General features: G+C 31.3%; 2 protein-coding genes across 4 annotated transcripts in view; both read right to left on the bottom strand.

Annotated features, from left to right (window-relative positions):
- LOC124356067 (longitudinals lacking protein, isoforms A/B/D/L-like) overlaps positions 1 to 17,946 on the bottom strand; it is a 288,880-nt gene that overhangs the window by 145,582 nt on the left and 125,352 nt on the right. The window lies entirely within an intron of this gene.
- On the bottom strand, positions 897 to 9,823 carry LOC124356071 (longitudinals lacking protein-like). 2 transcript variants are annotated; one of them, XR_006921781.1, is made up of 2 exons: positions 5,877 to 6,484; positions 897 to 5,427 (listed from the first exon to the last, which is right to left on the bottom strand). XR_006921781.1 is itself a non-coding variant. In XM_046807238.1 (2 exons), exons 1-2 carry the CDS (start codon positions 6,830 to 6,832, stop codon positions 5,367 to 5,369), a joined length of 393 nt encoding a protein of 130 aa, XP_046663194.1. In that variant the 5' UTR covers positions 6,833 to 9,823; the 3' UTR covers positions 897 to 5,366. The 2 variants fall into 2 exon arrangements, 1 of the variants encoding a protein (XP_046663194.1); XM_046807238.1 differs by lacking the exon at positions 5,877 to 6,484 and adding an exon at positions 6,501 to 9,823.

The raw sequence follows: 17,946 nt of genomic DNA, 5'->3' as shown, positions 1-17,946 counted from the left end.
GAAAATAATAAAATTATCAGTTTAAACATTTTAAGCAATTCTTGACAAGTTATTTGATGTTTGTAAAAAATGGTAATATGATGTTTGTTGTGAAACAGTAACATGTAACAAGAATCAAGTGTGCTGCATAAAAATAATAAAATTATCAGTTTAAACATTTTAAGCAATTCTTGACAAGTTATTTGATGTTTGTAAAAAATGGTATGATTGCATATTGAAACGTAACAAGAATCAAGTGTGCTGCATAAAAATAATAAAATTATCAGTTTAAACATTTTAAGCAATTCTTGACAAGTTATTTGATGTTTGTAAAAATGGTATGATTGCATATTGAAACGTAACAAGAATCAAGTGTGCTGCATATAAAATAATAAAATTATCAGTTTAAACATTTTAAGCAATTCTTGACAAGTTATTTGATGTTTGTAAAAATGGTATGATTGCATATTGAAACGTAACAAGAATCAAGTGTGCTGCATAGAAAATAATAAAATTATCAGTTTAAACATTTTAAGCAATTCTTGACAAGTTATTTGATGTTTGTAAAAATGGTATGATTGCATATTCAAACGTAACAAGAATCAAGTGTGCTGCATAGAAAATAATAAAATTATCAGTTTAAACATTTTAAGCAATTCTTGACAAGTTATTTGATGTTTGTAAAAATGGTATGATTGCATATTCAAACGTAACAAGAATCAAGTGTGCTGCATAGAAAATAATAAAATTATCAGTTTAAACATTTTAAGCAATTCTTGACAAGTTATTTGATGTTTGTAAAAATGGTATGATTGCATATTGAAACGTAACAAGAATCAAGTGTGCTGCATAGAAAATAATAAAATTATCAGTTTAAACATTTTAAGCAATTCTTGACAAGTTATTTGATGTTTGTAAAAAATGGTATGATTGCATATTGAAACGTAACAAGAATCAAGTGTGCTGCATAGAAAATAATAAAATTATCAGTTTAAACATTTTAAGCAATTCTTGACAAGTTATTTGATGTTTGTAAAAATGGTATGATTGCATATTGAAACGTAACAAGAATCAAGTGTGCTGCATATAAAATAATAAAATTATCAGTTTAAACATTTTAAGCAATTCTTGACAAGTTATTTGATGTTTGTAAAAAATGGTATGATTGCATATTCAAACGTAACAAGAATCAAGTGTGCTGCATAGAAAATAATAAAATTATCAGTTTAAACATTTTAAGCAATTCTTGACAAGTTATTTGATGTTTGTAAAAAATGGTATGATTGCATATTGAAACGTAACAAGAATCAAGTGTGCTGCATATAAAATAATAAAATTATCAGTTTAAACATTTTAAGCAATTCTTGACAAGTTATTTGATGTTTGTAAAAAATGGTATGATTGCATATTGAAACGTAACAAGAATCAAGTGTGCTGCATATAAAATAATAAAATTATCAGTTTAAACATTTTAAGCAATTCTTGACAAGTTATTTGATGTTTGTAAAAAATGGTATGATTGCATATTGAAACGTAACAAGAATCAAGTGTGCTGCATAGAAAATAATAAAATTATCAGTTTAAACATTTTAAGCAATTCTTGACAAGTTATTTGATGTTTGTAAAAAATGGTATGATTGCATATTGAAACGTAACTAGAATCAAGTGTGCTGCATAGAAAATAATAAAATTATCAGTTTAAACATTTTAAGCAATTCTTGACAAGTTATTTGATGTTTGTAAAAAATGGTATGATTGCATATTGAAACGTAACAAGAATCAAGTGTGCTGCATAGAAAATAATAAAATTATCAGTTTAAACATTTTAAGCAATTCTTGACAAGTTATTTGATGTTTGTAAAAAATGGTATGATTGCATATTGAAACGTAACAAGAATCAAGTGTGCTGCATAGAAAATAATAAAATTATCAGTTTAAACATTTTAAGCAATTCTTGACAAGTTATTTGATGTTTGTAAAAAATGGTATGATTGCATATTGAAACGTAACAAGAATCAAGTGTGCTGCATATAAAATAATAAAATTATCAGTTTAAACATTTTAAGCAATTCTTGACAAGTTATTTGATGTTTGTAAAAAATGGTATGATTGCATATTGAAACGTAACAAGAATCAAGTGTGCTGCATAGAAAATAATAAAATTATCAGTTTAAACATTTTAAGCAATTCTTGACAAGTTATTTGATGTTTGTAAAAAATGGTATGATTGCATATTCAAACGTAACAAGAATCAAGTGTGCTGCATAGAAAATAATAGTGTTTTCAAATACACAAATAAGAACAATATATTGTACCAACCATTTCAAAATATTTAACTTAAAACTGAATAATAATTACACAATACCTTTCTAAATTGATCGAGTATAATCTAACCATAACCTATAAATCAATGAAATTATTCAACTACTTTACTCTTTGGTTTTGTTCTTTTTCCGTATATGATATGAAATAATTAAAGATATCTTGAGATAACCTCAAAGAAAGCCCAAAAAATATAAAAAACCCTGTTTTAATGTATTAAAACCCTCTGACTATCCCTGTAGACTAAAATGCACATTTTATATGTAAATCAAAGCATTTCGCTTTAAGAGATCTTAAGCCCCATTATTAACTTAAATCTAAACTTAATATTAAACAGGAATCAAAGTTTGTAATAAATCTTAGTATGTCATGTTATTGCACAAAAACAAATATACACCCCATGGAGAGTATAACTGTACGACAAAATAAATTAAAATAACAAAGTCAATAATATCAATTTGAGAGAGAATATGCTAAGCAGAACATGTTAAAAATGAATACTACATGTCTTTAGACAACTATCAGATCAAACACAGTTCAGCAATAATATTTGGCTAAAATAAATTAAATCGTATACTGATTCTCACCATTGTTGATCAGTCAAGAAAACATAACACTAATTAAATAAACTAAGTTATGACAATAATATAAAAATCCTAAAATAATTAATAAATTACCATAAAGAGAAAGAAAAACAGAACTATCAAATGGAAATGATAGCAATACCACCACATTAATGTAACATACCGTGATTATCAGATATAATATAAGGAAGCAATACCTAGGTTTCAAATATCAATTAAAAATTGTTTTCTATGAAGCATGAAATAAAAGCTTATCTTACTTTTTACAGCCTGTGTAATAATTTTAATATATCAAAAATAAACACTGAATTTTTTTATGAGACTGTAGAATGATTTATATTATACATTATATTATATGAGCCTACTTATTGGCCGATACATCCAGTTGAAGGATTGGAAAACATTGGCAACTCCCCACGGTATTCAAGTTTTCTATGTCCTAACTGCAACAAATTTAGTGGAGACAATTCTCCAAATCTAAGAAGGAGTAAAAGGAGAGTTTTGCGATACAGTAATAGAAAACAAGACTGCTGACCCACCTGTTGTATGCAATCTGAATTTTGATGATTTCATGAACTTGTCAGAATCTACATCCTTTCTATAGAATGTGGGATTTAGTGTTCTTAGAATTGCTGGGAAGAGAGCAGTTCTAGATGTGATTTCTTCCTCCCTAACAGACTTTTATTGAAGGACGAGGAGATAACATTTTTAAACCATAGAGAAATTGTTGAGTTATTAGTCACTGACAACACAGTAAAGGTCGAAGAGATTTAAAGTTGCTAACTTAAATTTGAAGAATAAACAAACAAATTTTAAATAAATCATTAATGCCCTAAGAGAATGGAAAATAATTAGTCGTAAACAGCAACCTAAACATATTAATACTTTCAAGATTGACTATAATGGTTGAGATATTTAAAATCAAATAAATACTAAGATGGATCCTCTGTGTCAAAATGAGCATGTATTCTTTCTTTTCAACTCAGACTGTAACAATGTATCAATAACAGTGATCTAGCAGCCTGTGTTTACCTAGAGGGGTGAAAGTGAAGATGTCATGCTACTTTGTTATTAATAGAATACAATTGAAGAGAAGGGAAAATCTATAATCCGCAATATCAAGTCTTCCAAGTTATTAGCAAAATGATATCTTTCTGTGTAATTCGACCGTTGTTACTTAGCTTTACATTTCTCCTGACAGCTGGCTATTAGTTGTGTCTACTACAAGTATTTCTCTATTCTGGAAGACATGGCATGATGGACATGATCAAGGAAAGAAGGGTGAAGAGGAGATATAATGATCCATCAGTCATCTGGAAGATGAAATCAACAGAGGAACCTTAAACTCTTCTGAAAATGACTGTCAATTCTGATTACATTTGCAAGTTCATATTCCTAATTTAATACCCATAAAAATCCATAAATTAAAAAATAATAACCAAAAAGTAGATATAAAAATAGCAGCTAAACTTTATTATACCATAATCAATATTGAAGCATTACCGTGAGTGTCTGACAACATACCCATCGCGTGAGTTCTAGTCTATTTACTAACAATAAGTCTGTACTCTGACAAAAGTCAAGGTACCCAAAAAGCTGAAAGAACAACAGAATACGACTTTATAATGAGATGCTTAGAAAAAGTTTGAATTAATCAATACACTTTTTAAAATAAAAAAATAAAAATATAAGATCATTACAGCAAACTAGTTTTTTGTTATAAAGTCTTTATGAAAGTATACTACATTATAAAGATTTTAAAATAAATAATACAGTTTAAAAGCCCAGAGAGATAATACTATGAAATTAATAATGAAGTTATTTCAAATAGGTGCTTAGGCATGCTCTTTTGCTTTCACTGCTTCTATACTATAGAAGACGGTTAAGATTTTGAGTTTGTAAGTAAATAAAAAAATAAATAAATAATAATACTATAAGTTAAAGCTCAAATTATAAAACAACAACACATAATAAAGCTCATAATATAAAATTATTTTATAAAATCTTAAATATAAGTACATTTACACATGAAGTTGTTGTACAGCTACACATTAAGGAACACAACGAAATTTAAAATAACACAAAACTACTTAATTATGACTATAAATAAGTTTTTTTAAGGCAGTGAAATTGGCAGTGTAAATAATAAATTTCAAAACCGTATAAAAGGTTATACAAATTTAACTAGGTATGTTATTGAATCGTGAAAACGTATCAATTTTGTTGATCTAGTAGATATTTTAAGTAAATAGAAACAACATTGATAAGTCCCATGTTATTTGTATTTCTTCCCAAAAACGTTGTTTTCAGAATATGTTTCAATTCCTATATAGAGTAGTTTTATTCATGTCAGAAATGAAGTTGAATACCATAAGCTAAATGAGAGCAAGTATTACATAATACTATCTAATAATAACCACTAACATAAAGCACTGTATATACGTATATTGTATATCGGGAGCAGTCGCTGGAACATGTTGCCTAGTGTTGTAGTCCTCCAGTGGTATTACCCAACTCTTCCTTGTTACTAAGAAATTCGTTACTGAAACAAATCAATGTGCATAAAACAAAGCAAACAATTTTTAAATATATACTAAAATTACATTAATTCTAGAGTTTACAAGGGTTTATAAAGAGAAAACTTAGTTAAAACTTAATATTAAAATGCAATTTCAATACCACATTGTTTAAAACCTAAAATCTTGGTTCTTAATAGAAACTTTATGAATATCTAGAAACTATTTTTACAATTACATTTTTGAAATCAAGGTTCCGCAAATTAAAAAAGCAAATACAAGATAATTATTTAATGATTATATGTTTAATAGTATACTATTGTTAACATAGACAACAAATGAGTTTATAATTGTGTGCGCGCGCACACACACACACACACACACACACACACACACACAAACACAAGCTTACGAAAATGTTTGATATTGTTAGTTATATGCTGTTATGACGTGTGTATCTGTTACGTTGGCTCACCTGTACTGTACCAGATTGGAGTGTACATTCCTGATGTGACTATCGAGGTTGCCACGCTGGTAGCAAAGTTTGGGACAGTGTGGACACCGGAACCTCGGCTCTTTCCCACAGTGTAGTCTCATTTCTTACTATTTTGTATCTGTTCTGTTGGCTCACCTGTACTGTACCAGATTGGAGTGTACATTCCTGATATGACTATCGAGGTTGCCACGCTGGTAGCAAAGTTTGGGACAGTGTGGACACTGGAACCTCGGCTCTTTCCCACAGTGTAGTCTCATTTCTTACTATTTTGTATCTGTTCTGTTGGCTCACCTGTACTGTACCAGATTGGAGTGTACATTCCTGATGTGACTATCGAGGTTGCCACGCTGGTAGCAAAGTTTGGGACAGTGTGGACACCGGAACCTCAGCTCTTTCCCACAGTGTAGTCTCATTTCTTACTATTTTGTATCTGTTCTGTTGGCTCACCTGTACTGTACCAGATTGGACTGTACATTCCTGATGTGACTATCGAGGTTGCCACGCTGGTAGCAAAGTTTGGGACAGTGTGGACACTGGAACCTCGGCTCTTTCCCACAGTGTAGTCTCATTTCTTACTATTTTGTATCTGTTCTGTTGGCTCACCTGTACTGTACCAGATTGGAGTGTACATTCCTGATGTGACTATCGAGGTTGCCACGCTGGTAGCAACGTTTGGGACAGTGTGGACACTGGAACCTCGGCTCTTTCCCACAGTGTAGTCGCTTGTGTGTGTTGAGCCCCTGCTTCCACATGTAGCTCTTGCCACAGTCGGGGCACGTGTAGGGAGCCAAGGGCTTACCCGCTTCCTCCTCGCCGACGCCCGCCACTACCCCTGACCCCGCCTCCCATTGCCAGGCCCCCACCTTCAGCCGCATCGACAGCAGCTCCATCGCCAGCCGCTGCTGGAACTTGACGTTACTGTAAGCTGTAAGCATTCGGAATAGTTATCGCAGCCTCACAGAAACTTCTCTCCGCCACATCAACTAACCAATGCTAACTGGATCTTTAACCAAATTTTCAGAATTAAAGTATTTTCAATACATTATAGTTGTTAAATTAGAGGAGGCATGAGTAGTTACTAATTCTGAATCCTGAAGTTTTCTGAAGCATATCATAAACTCTGCAGATTCTTTTTTTTATTTCTGAAATATACATAATCTTACAGAAAATCACTGTCAAGGAAAAAAATCTGACTTATTAATTTAATTTAATTAATTTTTATTAATTTCATTCCAACTACGGTACTTTAATTTGAAGTGAAGTCTTCTTAACTACTACTGTATTACTGTCTGTATTACTACTACTGTAATATTAAAAAAGTTTACTACCTAAAATAAACAAACTAAATAAGTATATTTTATGTTACATTTGTATGTACAATTACTACATGCTGGATTCAGTCTTCGTACAACATCTCTCTAATTATCATAAAACATTAATACCTCCATCATAACTATTAAAGAAAACTCAGTTTAAATATATGTTCTCTAATTTCATTAATAATCAAGGTAACTCCTGTCACATTAACCATATAAAGGAAACGCTTTTCAAGAATAAACATAAATTTAATACCAAAACACACAATTTAGATCGTTTTAAACCATTTATAATACACAAATTCCTGTTGTACACAGGAAATACAATACAAAAAACTATATTTTTTTGGATACTTTTACATTGTTTGTGAATAAACTGGTTTGTAGTATAAAAGCATATACTCTGAAAAAGTACATCTAATAAGTTTACTTCAATTACTTTTCAACTAAATACTTTAAAAGAAACGTATTGCAAAAAATGAACAGACAAACATAGAATAAAGTACTGCTTATAAATTTAACATTTTTATCTCTAAAGTAACTGGTTATTTCAAAAATCTCATGGTAAAGTAGCAAAATCAAGACAGGAAATTGAAGAAACCATACATTACATCAGAACCTTGAGAAGTATGAAAGGAAAGAGAAATCATGTTTAGATTTAGGTGGCTGTACAAATAGATAGATAAGCAAACCAATCTAAGTATAGCTTCATCAGCAAGCATTTAACAGTTTGGAGGTCGCAAATCAACTAGAGAAATAAGCTTCAAGAGGTTCAAATATATTTACCTCGTAAACGGGCGGCCTCACATCGGGGATGGGACCTCACTTTTTTTTCATCAAATCACACTTCAATTTGTGAGCTGAATAAAAAGAGACATTGAGAATCTTTCCGATGAAGTGAGGTACACACAGTAAGTAAAATTAGTTTAATATTAACAGATTGCAACTGATGTTGGAATACACCTTAGGAAATTTCTGAAAAATATGAGTCTGATTGTAAACTTATAACACTTTTGATTTCGATGTAATTAGTAAGTTGCTCACAATAAAACATTCAAGACTCATATCCCTTACCCTCTTATGCAATTCAAAACTATAAAATCGCATAACATAACTAATACAAGTTTTATACACATAGAGAAATTCTTTTTATAATGTGTAAAAAGAAGTATGCATGTAAAACTTAACTGTGTTAATACATCATAAATTCAAACAATTTCATGAAACTGAATTGCTGATTGTTGACTTTGCATCGATTAAAAATTATAAATTAATTTTTGAGAAAGAAGTGATTTTTATACAGGATTTCAATCAACTTCCTACAACTTGTTTCAAGTAGCCCATGCATTATAAAATAGGATTCCTCTCTATAGATCCTCAATACTGTTTAGGGGAGGACAACTTTGAAGGTAAAATGAAAAATTTTTATATAGGATTTCAATCAACTTCCTATAACTTGTTTCAAGTAGCCCATGCATTATAAAATAGGATTCCTCTCTATAGATCCTCAATACTGTTTAGGGGAGGACAACTTTGAAGGTAAAATGAAAAATTTTTATATAGGATTTCAATCAACTTCCTATAACTTGTTTCAAGTAGCCCATGCATTATAAAATAGGATTCCTCTCTATAGATCCTCAATACTGTTTAGGGGAGGACAACTTTGAAGGTAAAATGAAAAATTTTTATATAGGATTTCAATCAACTTCCTATAACTTGTTTCAAGTAGCCCATGCATTATAAAATAGGATTCCTCTCTATAGATCCTCAATACTGTTTAGGGGAGGACAACTTTGAAGGTAAAATGAAAAATTTTTATATAGGATTTCAATCAACTTCCTATAACTTGTTTCAAGTAGCCCATGCATTATAAAATAGGATTCCTCTCTATAGATCCTCAATACTGTTTAGGGGAGGACAACTTTGAAGGCAAAATGAAAATTTTTTGATAGCAGGCTCCCATGACTTTTTTCTAAACTAAACTTGAATTTAAATTTAAAAAAATGATAAATCTATCCCTAAAATAAAACTATCCCTATATAAAATTATCCCTAATACCCTTTACATCCTAAAACCCTTTACATATTATTAATTAAGTAAAAGGTCATATTCCTCTAAAAAAACACTTACAAATTCAAAATATACAACAGTAATTCATGTATGAGTTTATATTTTATTTATATAATATTCTATATGTGACACATAAAGTGCTTTTCATAAACCTAAACATTACAATTGTATTGAACTACTTTCCTATGTTCAAAAACTTGAAATGGCACCATTTTGTTCTGGGTTGTTAGTGTTTAATCATGATAAGCACAGTGACCTTTGTTTGCAATGAGAGTTTCCACTAACGTCTCATGGATCAGTACCCTGAGAAGATTGGGAAGTTGCTGGTGGAACAAAACAAGATTTTTTGGTTCCTATGTTTGCAATGAGAGTTTCCACTGACGTCTCATGGATCAGTGCCCTGAGAAGATTGGGAAGTTGCTGGTGGAACAAAACAAGAGTTTTTTTGGTTCCTATGTTTGCAATGAGAGTTTCCACTGACGTCTCATGGATCAGTGCCCTGAGAAGATTGGGAAGTTGCTGGTGGAACAAAACAAGAGTTTTTTTTGTTCCTATGTTTGCAATGAGAGTTTCCACTGACGTCTCATGGATCAGTGCCCTGAGAAGATTGGGAAGTTGCTGGTGGAACAAAACAAGAGTTTTTTGGTTCCTATGTTTGCAATGAGAGTTTCCACTGACGTCTCATGGATCAGTGCCCTGAGAAGATTGGGAAGTTGCTGGTGGAACAAAACAAGAGTTTTTTTGTTCCTATGTTTGCAATGAGAGTTTCCACTGACGTCTCATGGATCAGTGCCCTGAGAAGATTGGGAAGTTGCTGGTGGAACAAAACAAGAGTTTTTTGGTTCCTATGTTTGCAATGAGAGTTTCCACTGACGTCTCATGGATCAGTGCCCTGAGAAGATTGGGAAGTTGCTGGTGGAACAAAACAAGAGTTTTTTTGTTCCTATGTTTGCAATGAGAGTTTCCACTGACGTCTCATGGATCAGTGCCCTGAGAAGATTGGGAAGTTGATGGTGGAACAAAACAAGAGTTTTTTGGTTCCTATGTTGATAGTGAATTTAATTTCTACGTATTGAATAGTTAAAATGTTATTGGCTTCATGGCGAGCTTATTAGGGAGTAGTGTTGAAGATGGAGCTTAAATAACTAATACTGAATAACTGAATTTTATGAAACCATCAACATTTCACTTTTGTATCCTAAGATTACATTTTTTTTTTTTTAATTTAACATTTTTTGTTAGAAAATATTATTAATTTAATTTTCCACATATCTTTTATGAAAAATTTATTAGTAGTTGGTGATTCTTTTTTACTTTACCTTGGTACACTAACCGCTATAAATCAACAACACTGCATTCTAAATCTTCTCATTATTTTTAGTTATCATAACTTTTCTATCATTACTTGATAAACATTTGGTGAAGGCAACAAGTCTGCTCTCCCTGAGATTTCATGTTTATATCTACAGAATGAGGAGGCGAGTAGTTGCAATACAAGGTAATGATAAAAAGGATTTGAACCTGGACTATCTCTAATTAAGATCCAAAGTCTGACATCTTAGACCCCTCGGCCACCAGCTCACCCAAGAAATATAGATGTGTATTTCAGCTGTGTATTTAGATGATAATTCTGCACAAAAATAAAGGGAAGTGGTTTTAAGTTTAGTCAAGTTTTTGTGTAAGTATCAATGAAATAAATCAAATTTCTCTACATCATTCCATGATATTTGAAAGAATAGCTCCAATAATTTTCAGTAACACTTGAAACATTTTACACCTGTGTGGAGGAATAATAAAGTAAAAAACTATAGTTTTTTTTGTGAAAGGATTTATAATATAATTGGACAGAGCCCTATGGTGATTTTAAAACAGAAATAGAGAAGTTTCAAGTGAATAATATTCAAACATTGAAGATGAAGAGGATAAGAGGTTAAGCAAAATTGCGACTGGCTCGTACTATTTACATTTTACATTTGTAAGAACACTTCTGATTCAAATTTATTTTATTTCCATCACCATAGTTAACTTTACATTCTTGCCCTGATCAAGAAAATATAGTTCAGTTCAGAACCCTACCTCAGTTAAAAGGATTGATGATTGTATAATAAGAGATGTGCTAATAATGTTTGATACTATTTGTTTTTAATTCCCTAAAATGAAATGTATGCCTACTTTGGCCACCCAAGCTCACTTACTTTGCTCGCACCCTCGCTATTAGTTCCTCACAGATATGAATCTGTAAACCTGATTAAGTATACTGTATGCCCTTGCTTTTCGATCTCTGTCCATTCTATCAACCTATTTTCTTGGTTCAGTCTAGGAATTATATGCATTTTTATATTCCTAATCAGTATTGGACGTCTTTTCGAAGACTTTTCGAAGATTTTTAAACGACCCATAGCCCCTTCGGTGGTTTAGTTGCACTTGGTGTCTGATGCATTGCGTTATGATACCACTTGGAATGGTCAAGGACTTACTGTGCTCGTTGACTCGTATTAGGACCTGGTCCAACCATTTTGGTTCCTTCCGTTATTGTAAATGTACTGTCCAACAAAGTCAAAGGAAACTAAATTTAAGTACCCAAAAAAACTAAATGGTATGAATTCATCACTGCTGCTATCTATAGATAATAATACTGTGAGAACTATTTGTAGCACACTATGACAGATGGTATTATGTTCATGCAAATACAAAATTCTGGAATAAGTATTTTGTAATAATTAGTATTTCAGGATTAAAATATTGCTATGGATTATTTCATGTCCAAGCAAAATCCATCCCAAATTTTGTCTAAATCTGTCCACTAGATTTTGTGTTATTGAATATAAACATACTGATATCCCGACATCCTTCTTCACAAACTTGCACATTTGTAATAATAACTGTTTTTGAAGTAATGCTAATTAAGAATATAGACTGATACTCAGTTCGCACAACGTTCTAGATGTTTCAGTGACCCAACTGGTAGTGCGAGTATCATACTGACAATAATTGGTGACTGTATTCATAGAACAGCAGCTCGGATGTTCTCTCCTACATTATTATAAACGGTCGGACAAGCAGGTTCTGGTGATGTAGGAGGCATCCAATAGACAGAAGATCTTGGTTGATTCTGACATTTGTAGTAATTTGTTCCGTCAAAGCTTGTCAGGGCCAGAGAGCTGGCTGTTATATAAACGGACGGGCAAGCAGGTTCTGGTGATGTAGGAGGCATCCAATAGACAGAAGATCTTGGTTGATTCTGACATTTGTAGCAATTTGTTCCGTCAAAGCTTGTCAGGGCCAGAGAGCTGGCTGTTATATAAACGGACGGGCAAGCAGGTTCTGGTGATGTAGGATGGCATCCAATGGACAGAAGATCTTGGTTGATTCTGACATTTGTAGTAATTTGTTCCGTCAAAGCTTGTCAGGGCCAGAGAGCTGGCTGTTATATAAACGGACGGGCAAGCAGGTTCTGGTGATGTAGGAGGCATCCAATAGACAGAAGATCTTGGTTGATTCTGACATTTGTAGCAATTTGTTCGTTCAAAGCTTGTCAGGGTCAGAGAGCTGGCTGTTATAAAGTATTTCAAAATTTCCTTCCGCGTTGGCTGAACTGTGACGTTCAAATGGTAGTAAATCTGAACTCTAGCGTTGAATAAATAAACGCTTTTGCAAATGCTGGTTTTTTTGTTGCCAATGTTGAATGACGTGAGTGCACATTAGTGTATACAAGAGAGATACGTATCTGATATTCCTTTGGAGACAACGTTGCCATTCTTGTTCTGCACTCATCCCTAAGGGAAGTATATGGTTCCATCTTGTTGAACAGTAGTTGGAACATGTGGTTTTATAGCTTGTGTTGTAACTAGTGTTGTATCTGCTGGTAGACTTGTGATAAGCATTTGGCCATTTCCTCGTAGCCAAGTTCTTCAGAGCGTCAAATAGTGTTTTGGCGATTTTAAGCTTGATGATCATTCAATTCTTCTTCATTAAACTAAGCGATGACACTAGTGGTATTTTCTCTCCTTCTTTCCTTAATTAATTGTGTCAGATGTAGTTTCCAGATGTTCAGCAAAATGTAGCAAGTGTGAGACATGTTTGATTAAGGTTTTCATTGGCTATTTTTTATTTTCAGTATTTCTTTTTACGAAGTGGACTTTGGGTTGTCCTTATGGAGGTTTAAAATAGAATAGAATACTCTATTAGTTACAAAAAGGGATAAACAAACCAATACAAGTAACTACAATAAAAACACTAGGTCATGTGGAAAATTAAACTGTAAAAATATTGCAACAAACAATATACTATGAGTGCTATTTATTCACAATTGTTTGGTTTCAACATTTTGTAAATTCAGGAATGATGAAATTAATGTACAATGATACTTGGTTTTTATTTCTAACACTATGGAAAGTGTGTTCTAGCCCAGGGGTTCCGCTGAAGAAACCAAACTATAAGGCACTGGATTGAAGTTTATGAATTTCGTTAATAATAAAATATCCATGACCAATATCATCTCCTTTCTTTTTGTTTATTTCCAAATATCATAAGACATCACACACTACAACACATCATGGCAGAAAGTTTACTCTAACATTAGTTTATCCACAGCCATATCCAGGAGGATTTTGGGGGTTGTAACCCACCTCCATTGTCTAAGTATTATTCAAGGTGTCTTTCAACTTGCGTTAAACTGAAAGTATACTCATAGTTAAACACACGTAGTGGTATAAAAGTCCAGTTTCATTTCTATTTATTTTGATATTTTAACTACAACAGCTGACATATAGTAAAACGCAAAGCTTATACCGGGTGTCCCACTAAGAGGTTTAAACGTTTCATTTTATATTACTTGCCCATTTATGCACTGAACATTTTCAAACTCTACACAATTCGTTAAATAGGTTTTAAAAATATTCTATGAAAATTTCAGCTCGCTAGCAATTGTTGAAACAAAATGCATTTTGAAAAACTATACTTTAAAAACAATAAAAAAACAGTATTCTTTTGTTTTGTAAACTATTTATTGTCATATTCTAGAGAAATAAAGCATTTCAACCAGAAAATGAGAACATAGCCTACGAAAAAACCTACAATTACAGTCCACAACTATTCAAACTGTAATCCATCCACAGCGACACACTGATAACAGCGCTTAACAATTGAATCGTAAGCTCTTAAAAAGAAATTCCGCGGTATCTGAAGAAGTTCCTCTTCAATTGATTGTTTTAATTCCTCATCATTATTGAAGCTGTGATTATAAACTTGTGCCTTTAAGTAACCCAATAGAAATAAATCACACACAGTTAAACCTGGGGATCTTCAAGATCTTCCAGAGTTGACTAACTCTTTGAACAGGTAATTTGTGATGTACTTAACATATTTTAATCAAATTTTAACAACAACATAAGTCCACAACCAAAATAAAGAAATATAGTAGTCATTTAAATAATATCTGATTTGAAGTTCGTATTTTTGTAAGTTTTATTTTACACACTACAGTATATTATTTTTATATCAATAATAATAATAAATTTTTCATAATAATGAAATATTATGAAAAATTAAATTTTAAGCTCATATTAAAATAAATTCAAGAACTTCATGTAAACAGTAAAATGTCTTTCCGACCAGATAATGTTTAAGTTTTGAGGAGTTAATAGTTTAGGACCAAAGTAAAGAATTGAATTTGTATAAAATGTGTAACTTCTATTTCTCCATTTTAAACTAATTTTAGTTTCTATTGCTGGAACTGTGTTCACAAATTTTAAACAAATTAATGTTATTCAAAAACAAAATCAATACAATGAAAACAATGATGGGAGTGTTAAGATGCTGTCTTGATGGAAAATATTGTTTGAAACCCTCTTGCAGTCCAAGACCCCAGACAACCACAAGTCCACGGGGGACGGAAGTTCTAACAATTCTGAATAAGTAATGAACTTAAGTAATTTACTGTAGTACAGTAATGCACAGTACATTTTACTTTATGCAGAAATGTATTATTTTCTCAAATATTAAAAACATTTGAGTAATCAATATAAGACTCAATCTATTGTGTTAAAATTTTAACTCTTTAGGATTAAGACAGCTTTATTAATCTTAATATCAGTTGGTAAAATTCTCTTCAGTGTTTGAAGATTTTTAACAAAACAGTCAAGTAGGAGGATAGCTCAAAAATATATTGTTTGAATTGTGAGGAAGACAAACATTCAGTTGTAGTACTCAATCACAGAGAGCTGAATACATCAGAAATTCAAATAACTGGATTTTCTGGAAGTAAAATATATTAATAATGAGAAAGTTTATGGATTTAGATGAACAGTGATAAGGCAGGCCTGTTTACTGAAATAAAAGGATTTAGATTTGAATGTAGGAGGAGTTGTCAATTTAAGATTATAGAAATTTCTTGGACATCATGCATGATAATCCCGTTGAGTTTTAAATTTACCCACATCACGTTTAGATGACAAAGACTATACATAAGAATAGTAATAATATTGGAGGTCTAGGTTGCTCTCTAAGGGTTACCATAGGCCATAATCAAGCTCTTAGCATGGTAGAATTTTATTGTAGCAATCTCTTGGCATGGTAGAATTTTATTGTAGCAATAAGTTTTATGTTCAATATAATAACAATTAATTCTGGTGAACCTTTGATCTATAAAATATAAGGAAGCATCTAAAAGTTCTTGTCTGTTAATTCCTAATTTGTTGTTAAACAGATAAATTGATATTGTTAGTGAATTAAAGGTAACTCTTTGTTTGAATAGTTTCCTATGAGTGTCTATTAAAAATTAATGATTTATCTTTCAGTATCTCTTTCATTGAACACCCTATTACAATTAATTTTTTATGTTTTTCAACAGTTTCCTTACTAAACATTATCAGTTTTAATTTTTTTCAGGTTCAGCGTACTTGCTTCAAAGAAAAGTAAACTAACATAAAAGGTACCTTCCCTATCAGATTCTCACATTGATGCCTGTAATAGTTCGTCGTCTAAAAACTGTAACCAAAAAAAATATCTAATATGGCATTAGAGTCTTTGTTATGACTAAGTAGCATGATATTAAAATAGCCAAAAAATAAAACAGATTTTTATTGTTGATTTATACTGTGTACATTTATTAGTTATTAGGATAGTTTATTTACAAATCGCTATATCGTATTTCTGTTATACTTTGTGTATGAAAACCCAAAATTATACAATTTAAAGTAATGAAATATTGTGCTTTGTAAAATTACATTTAATTTGAAGTTCATATTTCCTATGCCTATATTTGTTCATCTATGCGCAATGCACGTAGCGGACATCAACTGCTCAGTGGCAGTAAAAACACACAATTACTAAATTTTAGTCTCAAAATTTCTGTAGTCGTTTTACACACAGTAAATATTTTCTCTATAAAAATACACTTTGATTTATATACCAATATTTTTCATTACGGGATGGCAATGGTTTGAAATTTAAAAAGCATTGTAAGCAAATGTAAAAATAGATATTATTTAAGTAATACACAATTTGTAGTTATAACCAATCCCCCCCCCTATTAGGTTATCCTTTGACATGCCTATAAGTTGATAGTCCTGAATAAATTCAAAGTGGATGTTATGTTAAATTGTTTGTGTTCCACTTGTGATTAATTGATCAGTGTATTTTTATTTTTAAACTTTAATGGATTTATAGAGAGAAAAATTTAAAATGCTTACTTGTCATATGGCCATAGTAGGTGGCTATTGTAATAAGGTGTTTTTATTTTTGTAAAATGGTTTTGGTAGTAAGTAAAACTACTATTTAAATATAACATTAAATTTGGGTATATCTTACATATTAAATAATATTTAAAAACTAATACAAACAGCCTTTTAAGAATATTAATCCACTTCTTCAATATGGGATGAATCGGAAATCAAAATTAACTTTTCACTTTTCATTGTTAGAATAGGGGGGAAAATTACGACAAAATCTTTGTTAAATCTCTTTCCCACATATAACTTAAGTGTGATATGTCAGTTATATTTTTTATATATCTAGGTCAGTAACAATACTGTACGAGTATTTCATTAAAGATTTTAAGATTTCCCACAATGTAGCGGAACCACTGAGCACATACCTGCAGTCAAACAAAGGTGTTGGTACAGAATCACTCGAGAGGTTGGGAAAATTTCATTTCTGTTTATCTGTCTGTCTACATAATATCTCGAATACAAACTGAAATATAGACTTCAAATTTTACATGAAACTTCATTTTGTAGTAAAAATAAACTTCCAAGCTAGCCAAAAGTTTCCAAATCTCTATGTTGGGTAGAAAAGGTAGGTCGTACAAAAGATGCAAACTGGGTGCTTCCAAGACTTTGATTTGTTACCACTATTACTGCTTTTTCTAAAATTCACAAAAACGTAAAATAAACTGTAACATTTGTAATTTCTACTTTAACCAAAAATAAAACTATAATACAAGACAGTTGTTATAGAGTTTCTGACTATTTGTATATAGCCTACAGTATATAAAATATATACGCTGACCTTTGCATGTATTAGAAATACTTGTGATAAAATCTCAACATCTCTGCTAAAACTCTGTAGTAGTACTCATTATTTAGTGACAATTATAGCACTAAACCACATCAGCATATGTTATTATATTTAAACTGGGACATAAACATAAGTAAGAAAGTTTT

Source organism: Homalodisca vitripennis, chromosome 2, assembly GCF_021130785.1.
Source record: "Homalodisca vitripennis isolate AUS2020 chromosome 2, UT_GWSS_2.1, whole genome shotgun sequence".
NCBI lineage: Eukaryota > Metazoa > Arthropoda > Insecta > Hemiptera > Cicadellidae > Homalodisca > Homalodisca vitripennis.
The sequence above is the reverse complement of the archived record's forward strand: the minus strand, read 5'-3'. Positions and strand labels throughout refer to the sequence as shown.

Coding starts and splice junctions, on each gene's coding strand:
- LOC124356071 (XM_046807238.1), bottom strand. CDS start 6,832: ATGCTTACAGCTTACAGTAACGTCAAGTTCCAGCAGCGGCTGGCGATG. Junction 5,428..6,500: donor TCCAATCTGGTACAGTACAG/GTGAGCCAACAG, acceptor GATTTGTTTCAG/TAACGAATTTCTTAGTAACA.